Here is a 10,000-nt window from a genome sequence, read left to right as displayed (position 1 = left end):
GCCCACATTCTGGTTTGAGAGGTCTGCTACAGGATTGGCCACAAGAATGTGGGGTAAGCCATGGGTCAAATGAAGGATTTTCCTGAAAAGTTTGATGATCACAAAGTATGTTACGTTGTTTTCTTCTGCACAAAAGAATACTGTTGTTTCTATCAACATGGGTGATGTTAGGATGAAGTGCTTTGTACTTCCTTCAGTCTACACCAGAAGGTGGTTTTTCTTTAAAAATTTGGAATGTGCTTTTGATTTGATACTTGTACATATACGTACCAGTTTTTCACAGTAGCAGAAGTACCTTGTGGGGCAATCTGACTGTTTAAACTCGCATCTACACTTGGGGCTAAAACAAAAGAGAGAAAAAAAAAGTTTACTTTTAAAGCACCCAAATGTAAGAGACCAAGCATCTCTCCAAAAGACTGCTGGAGTTTTTGCTTGATAAGCATTTGCTAATAAAGTCAATTCTCAAAAATATTTTACTCAGTTTTACCACAGGAGGGTCTATAACAAAAATACACAATAACTGTATAGCAACTATTGATAATGGTGATGATGTAAGGTACCAGTGAGAAAGCTGATCAATATTCTAAGTCCTTGGCCTGCATTGGGTGAACAAACAACTGAAATGAAATCATAGTCCTGGGTGGGGAAATCAAAACTATGACCTCTCTAACATGGAAGTTTGATGTTGTACAATCTGAGCTACAAGAACTCAATATGGACTAACAATAATGATGATGACAAATTATTTATTGATAAGCCATCACCTGACTATCCAGTAACAATTCCGTCACAACAAACCTTCGCCCCTGCTTTAAATCCAACATAGCACAACTGTCCAGCCCAAAGTCCCTCCCTATGTCAATACATACTTAATTGATCGCTCCCCATAGGGGCTTTTCAGGGCTAATGAAACACAACAATAACAACTGTTAAGAATCCCAACTGGCCGGAGGCAAACCAGTTGGCTATTTACAAGTGCAGCTGGGAAGTTGAACCAGGGACAACCAGGATAAATTCAGCGAGTAGTCAGAGCATGCCTTGAACCCGGGATCTCCAGATCTCAAGGCAAGCACCCTAACCACTGGGCCACACTGCCTCCTTTATGTGAAGAAACCCAGACAACACTGACCAAACTCTCCAGTTCCTCTTCAGACCTTCCATACAACTTCAAATGATCCATAGACAACAGGTTGGTCAACAGAGGTTGAATGGTTGACTAACCCTCTGATCCTTCCCAAGCTTGTACACGTACCCAAGCCAATCCTGTACCAGAGCAAACAATGGTGGATACAAGGAGTCCCCCTGGAATATTCCATATTTGATCCCCACTTCACCCAACACTTCCCCATTTCATGTCAACACATTTCTCCAATTGCTGAATACTACCACGTAACAAACCCTTCATGTTGTTAGCCATGTTCCCCATTTCCAACATTCCACAAATACAGCACCATAATAGGCCTGCCCACAATCTATCCACCGCATCACCAAACACGTTTTCTTCAACCAACCCTCCCTTAACACCGTCTTTGTGACATATTAGCGTGACATATTAGCATATGTTAATTTACTCGTATATAAGCAGTGTGAATATTTAATATAAGACACATTTGCCTGGCTGCAGGCAGCCAGTGACATATTAACATATGCTAATATGTCACGCTAACATGTCACAGTCATGTCTATCAACAACTAATCCTTCATACCCTGTGACTTCTCCCTACACCCCTTCTGTTCGTATGGGAACAACGTTAAGTTATTAACTTGCAAATGTCCAATACAGCCTCTCCACCAAGATCCCAGAGAGTAGCTTCCACGTTAACGGCAAACATGCATTAATTGGTCTGTAGTTGGCAGCCACTGTTCCCTTGGCATGATCCTTCTGTATCAATACTGTATTCTCCTTTACCATCCATTCCTGCACCTCCCCATTGTCTAAACAACCCTGCAAACACTCCCAAATCAAGCAATGTAACAACTTAAACCTCTTAAACCAAACCCCTTATACCACTCCAGAGCTTTCTAATTGTCCCTCTTCTGAATTCCATTTTTCACATTCTTGACACTAAGTAAATCTTCACTTCCTCTTTCTTCTCCACATTACCCATCCCACCCCCCTGCCCCCCCCCCCCCCCCCCCCAAAAAATAATAAAAATAAAAACCTCTCTGTAATCTTTATTCCCTAAATCCTTCATTTAAGGGAAGTGTTGATAGGAGATAATTCTGTCGTCGCACCATAGGGGTCAGCGGTATTTCGCATGGGCCGTATTGTGTGTGTAAAACGAACATGGCTGCATGTGAGCTGGGAATAAAGTGTTGTGTTCTCGAAAACTGTTGTTCCTTCGATGGAAGATTTCCCAGCTGGTCAACAGAAGACATCACTCACCAGTACCACGGCAGATCAGCTGGAGATAAATTTTCTTGAGACGAAAGCTGTGTATATGCTGCACCATCTCTTGCCCATTTCTGAATACACTGAAGGTGAAGGATAGAATAGCACTGGCTGCAGTTCCACACCTACATGTATCAAAAAGAATGGTACAAATAAAACAATGAATGAATGAATGAATAATTATGTGATTAACCAGAATGCATTTATGGCACAAGTGGAAGACAAGCAGTTACAATCTTAATGGAATAACAAGTAGTTTACACAGGTACCCCAGAACAGAATGAGTGAAAGACCACCACACCAGGGACGTAGTCTCCTTGAATAGTGTGAGGGTTCTTTAACCTCCCACACAAGTGTCGTGAGACAGGGCTTACGGTCTGTCATCCTTATCCGAGAAGACTAGAAAGTCTAACCATTTCAAGATGCTATAACAAAGGCAGCACTTTCTCCTCAGTTATTTCAACACCCTGAGTGATGGTCAAGCTGGAGTGGAACTCACGACCCCCCACATGGCAGCCCGCTGCTCAACCAACTGAGCCACTGGTCTGCCTGTTTATTGGCAGTATTTCATTACTAATATCTCCGAGCATTGAACAGAACAACTTTTAAGAATCCCAACTGGCTGGAGGCAAACCAGTTGGCTATTTACAAGTGCAGCCAGGAAATTGAACCAGGAACTACCTGGAACAAATTCAACGAGTGGTCAGAAGGTGTCTTGAACCCAAACCTCCCGATTTCAAGGCAAGCACCCTAACCACTAGGCAAGTGCCTTAACCCAAAGACGATTATGGTACACGTGATGCCTACTACTTAGCAATAATGATGACAATGGCAATGGTGCCATTTATTGCCAGCATGGCAACATAATCCTACCGTACAATCCAAACAAAACTTTTCTTTCTCACAAATTACATAACAATCATTAAGAAGACTGCAAAACTCACAGCATCCACATGCTTGACTGAGGCAATGCAAATCAGACACACATTAGCACCTGGTTTACAGGAATCCAGAAGATACTGTGCAGCCTTCTTTAGGTCCACTTCATTATCTGCAAAAGAGCATTCTATTAAATTAAACCAAGTCCACAATAAAACTGGGGAGCTTAAAGCAAGGATGATGACATCTCTGAGCTCGAATGTTGTGTCATTTTCTCCCATTACCGTAATCATTTTGCCATTGTTATCTCAGGAAGTTCAGCATGGACAATGTATATCAACACAGTCTCCAGGAATGAAATTGGTGCGAATGCTGTGGATGTTTAGGAGGCAGACTGTGTGGCACAGTGGTTAGGATGCTTGCCTTGAGATCTGGAGTTCCCGGGTACAAGAATAGTTCTGACCACTTGTTGAATTTGTTCCTGGTAGTCCCTGGTTCAACTTCCCAGCCGCACTTGTAAAAAGCCAACTGGTTTGCCCCCGGCCAGTTGGGATTCTTAACAGTTAGTTTACCAGTTTACCAGTTTCAGCACTTAAACTCCTACAATTTGACTACTGTCTGTTTTGCTGTTATGTGGTCTCATTGATCAGTAGTCCATTCAGAAGATTACGCCAAGCCGACCACATTGCTGAAAATGTTTTTGTTGTTCTGTTCTGGTCTGTCATTTTGTTAATATTATTGTGCTTCATTGGCCCTGAAAAGCCCTTATGGGGAGTGGTCAATTACAGTATGTATCAACGACTGTATGTTTGTGGAGAAAATTGAAAATTTATAATCAGGTGTTTTCATTCTCTTCGAATAACTTCAAATTTGGTCATTTGACATCATTGTCAGGATGACAATGGCAAAGAAATTTAACCCTTTGACGGCCTAACCGGCCTAAAGCAGCCACACTTAGTATTTTACTCTGTCTGACGCCAGACGATTTTACTCGTCAATGGGGAACTCCTGGGAGTCAATGGGTTAAGTAACGACATGTTTGACACACATGCAACTCAGTGTGTGGAGCCTTTGTTTACGTTCATCCAATAAATTATTTTTTTGTGGCATCCTCAAAGTCATTGTCATCATAATTAAGCTCCCTACAAAAATACCACCAATAATAATAATCATAATAATAAAATTTCAAACTAATAAATTGCTATAATATATATAATTGATGATAATTATTATTGTATAATTAACAATAATTATTATACTCTCAATATAATTAATGCTTTAATTATCATAATTATCGTATTAATGAATTATCATTACAGTCTGACAACTCCAGTCCTAATAGTAAAGCAGGACAATATCACCTAACTCAGTTCAATGGCCTAACTCCTCCTACAAGTCTGACTATCTCACATGGCTCAGTGGTTGAGAATCCGAATCCAAATCTGCATCTCTGTGTGAGAGTGGTTTGCCATGAGAGACAGGGAATAGTAATGTTACTAAGGGTGTCCCCCTGGGGGTCCAGAATCTATCCTCAGGGGGGGACCACTGAGTGACATTGAACAAAAGAAAAAAACAAACACGTATAAAATATTTATGTACACGTACCTTGTGAGGTATTTCTGTAGTTCTTCAACGTGTTAGACAATATATCACTGTCGTTAACATCTTCATCCTCTGAAGAATCTTCAAATTTGTCCTCTGCCTTCTCCATATATCGTTTCGCTGACTCCTTGATTTTCTCCGCTTTTTCCATTCTCTCCTTAGAAACTTCAGCGACTTTTGGAGATTTCCCGCCGTCGATGACAGGACCGTGATCTCCTTTAGCGCCTGAAGGGAGAGATGCTTTATTTCCACCGGTAACTCGACCGGAGGAGGACATGGAGGCTTTGGCGTTATTTGGCTCATTTCCACGACCTCTGCCGCGGCCTTTCCCAAGAAATAATGGTCTTTTATCCATTTGTGGTCCTTGATTCAACTTTCAAGATACCATTTTCCTTTTTTCGGCCAAAATCCTAGATTAAAATCCTTGAGTCCGTTAGCGCACACGATGAACAACATGATGAAAAAGTATCATGAGCCCGCATCGTTGTGGAGTCAGTGCTCTATGTTTGAGCAGTTTTCCCCTTGATGTAAGAGGAAAACCAAAACTCGCTGATTCACTCTCAAAACATGGCATCCAGCTCGGTAAGGAGATTTTCTCTTTCTTCTAGTTTTCTTTTTCTCAAACTTATTACTATTCACTATTGATTTACATTGCGGAGTTCTGCAACTGCTCTGAATATACTGGAAACATAATCTGCGTGTTTGTAACGGAGTGAAAATGATTTCAGAGAGGCAACAAGCTTGGCGAAGGTGAAAGAGAACATGACTTGATCCTGACCTTGGACGAATTATGCAAAGAATATGATCAAGAAATAGCCAGACAGGCCATAGAGACAATGCTGAGACTTGCAAAGTAAATCTTTTATCGTAAGATCCATGTTTCCTGAGCTGTAGGAAATGCAGTTATTTAAAACAGCTGATTACTGCTTTGCTTTCGCTTATCAGCTGTTTTTTTTTACGATCTAGTGGGGAGGGGAAGGGAGGAAAAGACAGGGGTTACTAAGAGCATTTTCAGTGTCAAGATGCAGGCTCGTACTAAGGTGGATCGTGGCAGCTTTGTCTTAACAAGGATTTTCAAGTTTTGGAGAAATGTTCAGTTGAATTTTCTTGAATAGTTGGCGTATAACAAGTCATATAAATGAAAGACTTAGGGCGCTTTCCATTATACAGAACTGACCGGTCAGACTGGGCATTTGGAAGGACTAACTCTACAACACCTTCAAATTAACACACTTCAAAAGTGACATATACTCCTCCAGAAGAATGCGAGGGACTAACATGCAAGCGTTCCATCAAATTGTTACATTTTCTTTGCAAACTGACGTGTCTGGCAGGCCAATTCTGACGCAAGGAAATTGCCCTTAAGGACGGTGTTTTGCCCCGGTGTTTGATTATGCAGGTAATGTAGATCTTAACACTTGTTATTGTAATCCAAAAAGAAAATTGGGGGTAACAAAGCATTTTTAAATGATAATTGATGATAATTATTTGTAAAAAGCTGTATTATACAATGCAATGCATGGCGTTCTTTCTCAAATTGAAACTTAATTATCTCTCAAAAATGCATGGTTACCCCCAATTTTCTTTTTGGATACCAAGACTACTTACTAAGATCTACTTTCTCCGGATAGTTTTAAACCGTGCAAAAATAGCCCTGTATTAGTAGGATCGGCGATAGGAAATCCGAGTATCTGGAGATGCGCAGAACATATGCGCAATAACAATAGTAGGCACCATCCTTAATTTAAATAGCGATATTTCATGTTTACAAACACTGACATCGCATTTCTTTGGATGTTAAGATTTGTTTCAACAGGCACAGAGGACGTCAGCCAGTGGGGTAGTGGTATACCAGGATACCCGAAAAAAATACAAAATACCCAAACTTAATGGAAGCATTGTATACTGTATACCTGGAATTCAAAGAAAGTGATATACCGAATACCCGTATTTAAGCTGCAATATAACGTATACCCGATTTAAAAAGCCCCTGTATACCGTATACCCAAAAACCCTGGCTGACCCTGAACAATGGGTGACGTAACAAGAAATATAATTTGCTCTGACGTAAGGAGTCACTTCACCCTCTAATCCAAGATTGCAGTCAAGAGTTATTGCAAGACAGAAACAAAACTCCTAAAATAATATATCCGTATCTATATCCCCATTTCACTTAACTGAAAAACTAATCATTGTTTTAACATCTTATTGAAATGCTCTTTGAATGTTCCAAGTTTTTTATTATTTTCATTTTGTACAGTAATGTTATCAAGAGTCCTGAAGAGGACAAATTTCGCAAGGTGAAAACAGAGAACAAAGCCTTTTCCTCAAGAGTTTGGAACCTACCGGAGGCGCAACAATTTTTGCTCATTTGGGGTTGGGCTCAGGTACTGCTCAGAACTTGCATAAACGCTTACCCTCCAAAGGGTGACACTTAAGGCTGGTTTGCACATGCGACGCAAGCATGCAGTGTAAGCAGCATATGCAGGCGCATTGACTTGTTGTTAATTAGTGTCTTTTGTTCCAACAAAAGGTACCAGTTATCAAAACGATACTGCGTCTGCACATGTTACTTGATCTTATGCTTGCGTTAAGGCTGTAAACTAGCCCTTATAGATTTTACTCTGTTCACACCAGATGTCAATGGGGGGTCATGTTGGGGTTAAAAGGGTTAATAACGATAATGATGATGAGTTTGATGATGATCTTTGATAATATTTTTTAAATGTTTTAAGGAGAATGGTCCAGGCTATGTAGCTAATTTATTCAAACCCCAAGTTACGCCATATAATCTTGGAGTCAGGGGTCTAAACACAGTACAATTTTCATTTTTAGTTGTAAAAAATGCACCTAATGTATCATCCTTTCGTAGACTCTTAAATAACATAAATTTCACCGGCTGTCAATGCAGTAATTGCCTTTGACTTAATTAATTTAAGTTGATATTTACGTCATTTTTAATTTAACTAGAAAGGCATACCTAAGCAATAAAGGCTTTTTTTTTTAAATATGTACATAATAGAACTATAATTTAATATTGGTCACTTTTATCATGAGCCTCTGGCTCAGGGGACTGGGAGACCACCCCCTGTGTAATTTGAAATAAATTATCTTATCTTATCTCTTATCTTATGATGATGATGGTGTTGGTTGTAGTGGCAGTGATGGTGATGATGAATGACATTCTGAAGAACACAAAGAGTAATAAGAAGAGTAGTTAACCCATTGACACCTCAAACACCCTGGGACGCCTCCAGCTGACGGGTAAAATTGTCTGGCATTAGACAGAATAAAATCTGTTAAGTCTCACTCCCAGGGGTCAATGGGTTAATTAGAGCAATGATAATAAAGATGGAGTTAACGACGATCAATACAACAACTAAGAAGATGATGGCCAAACAGTGATAATGATGATGATGTCATGATACTGGAGGACGAGAATGGAGAACTGCACTTAGAACATGCATTTTTTCAATAACTCATTTCTGGGTTCTGTCCGTAAAAACAGCATTATTCTTACTTACCCAGTAAACTGACTCTGCCTTTAAATTAATTTTAGAAATGCAGTGCACATAATTATGGATCATCTTTTATTAAAGTAATGTTTTATGCTGCAGGTTGATGATTGCGTTGTTCTTTCTTCTGATGAGGACATTCAATTGGTAAAGCAAATCTTACTGAAGAAGTTCAAGTGAGTACAAGGATTGGGACTCTGTACTTTAAAGGTCTACAGTGCAAATAAATATATTTTACCAAACATTTACTCCTGGAAATTATCTTATTAATATTTTTAACAATATTACTGACTTTGAAAGTAAGAGACAACTGGCTTGATAAGTCATTTACATCATTAATCATTAATATTATATGTTCACTGGACTATTGATTTGTCCACATGCTTTAGTATGTAGCACATACTTATTGCATAAAAGAAGTTTTGATTTAAGACTCTTGTTTTGCATACTTAATCACCAGGCCTCAGTTGTTCAAAAGGTGGATAATGCTATCACCTGGATAAATCACCATCAATGTAGCCAGTCTTCTCAAATTTTTTTTCAAGTTCAAAATTTTGCTGGTTGGAGCAAAGTTTTACAATTTACATTTAGAGGAGAATATTGTTCTCAATAATATGTACACGGAGTTGTGAAGTGGCGACGGAGGTAAATATCCACTACTTTCAATTAGAATGTGTGGAAAGCACATTTCAGTTGTGTGGTCTATACTAATTTTCATTATTGATTTCTTGGTGTTTATTTGAATGAACATAATTCTCTCTATAATAATAAATATTGCAGTGCCATTTCTTCAAGACGACATGAGGCTGCCTCCACTAATAAACCTGTAAGTTTATGCAAAATTTATTGAAATCAGCTTATTAACCCATTGACTCCGAGAGTGGGACTTTTACTCTGTCTAACGCCAGATGATTTTTACTCATCAAGGATGGTGGTCCAGGGTGGTTCCTGTGTCAATGGATTTTTAAAAGACAATATTAATTTTGCACTTTGAAATCCTTCTTGAGCATTGTATCATCTCTTTATAACATTTCATTCCATTCTGACTAACATCAGTTGACAGAGAAAGAAAGGCAATTACAGGAAGAAAGAAGAAAACAGATAGAAAAGAAAAAATGGAAGATGAAGAGAGAAAAAGGATTAAAGCACAGGTAAATAGCATTATTTTGTAGTATTTTGAAATTCTCCTATTATAACACAAAGCGCAGGAAAACGTGCATGTTTGAGCCACAATTGGTTTGGTTTTCACTTCTGATTGGTTGAAAAAGTGGCGTGAGAACTTTGAATCAATCACTCAGTGAAGTAATGCAACACCAAAGCAATTCGCTAATTACTTTCGACACTCAATTGAAAACCGCTCTATGATCACTATAATTTGTGTTGCTTTGTAGATCCAAGCAGACAGAAGAGACACAAAGGAGAGAGAGACAAGAGAATCAGTAAGTTTCAAAATCCTTGAAAAAGTATAGTGATCCATACCAAGAATACTAACATAACTGTACTTGTAAATTTTAGAAAGCAAAGCAACTTGGCAAGTTTGGTGGAAAGATGACCAAATTTGAGGACATTGGTGTGGACCTCAACAAGGTAAGCTACAAGGGCATTTTATTCT

General features: G+C 39.1%; 1 protein-coding gene and 1 pseudogene across 1 annotated transcript in view; one reads left to right on the top strand and one right to left on the bottom strand.

Annotated features, from left to right (window-relative positions):
• Nucleotides 1-5,345, bottom strand: part of LOC138016741 (NF-X1-type zinc finger protein NFXL1-like) — a 19,037-nt gene extending 13,692 nt beyond the window's left edge. The window contains 5 exon segments of the mRNA XM_068863929.1: nt 1-82; nt 271-340; nt 2,387-2,517; nt 3,337-3,443; nt 4,877-5,345. The exon segment at nt 1-82 is cut by the window's left edge and continues 27 nt beyond it. Coding sequence (XP_068720030.1) covers nt 1-82; nt 271-340; nt 2,387-2,517; nt 3,337-3,443; nt 4,877-5,228 — 742 coding nt within the window. The 5' untranslated portion in view covers nt 5,229-5,345.
• A 4-nt stretch (nt 5,346-5,349) lies between these two features.
• Nucleotides 5,350-10,000, top strand: part of LOC138016739 (UBX domain-containing protein 6-like) — a 5,652-nt pseudogene continuing 1,001 nt past the window's right edge.

Source organism: Montipora capricornis, chromosome 9, assembly GCF_036669925.1.
Source record: "Montipora capricornis isolate CH-2021 chromosome 9, ASM3666992v2, whole genome shotgun sequence".
Lineage (NCBI taxonomy): Eukaryota > Metazoa > Cnidaria > Anthozoa > Scleractinia > Acroporidae > Montipora > Montipora capricornis.
This window is presented reverse-complemented; position numbering and strand designations above follow the sequence as displayed.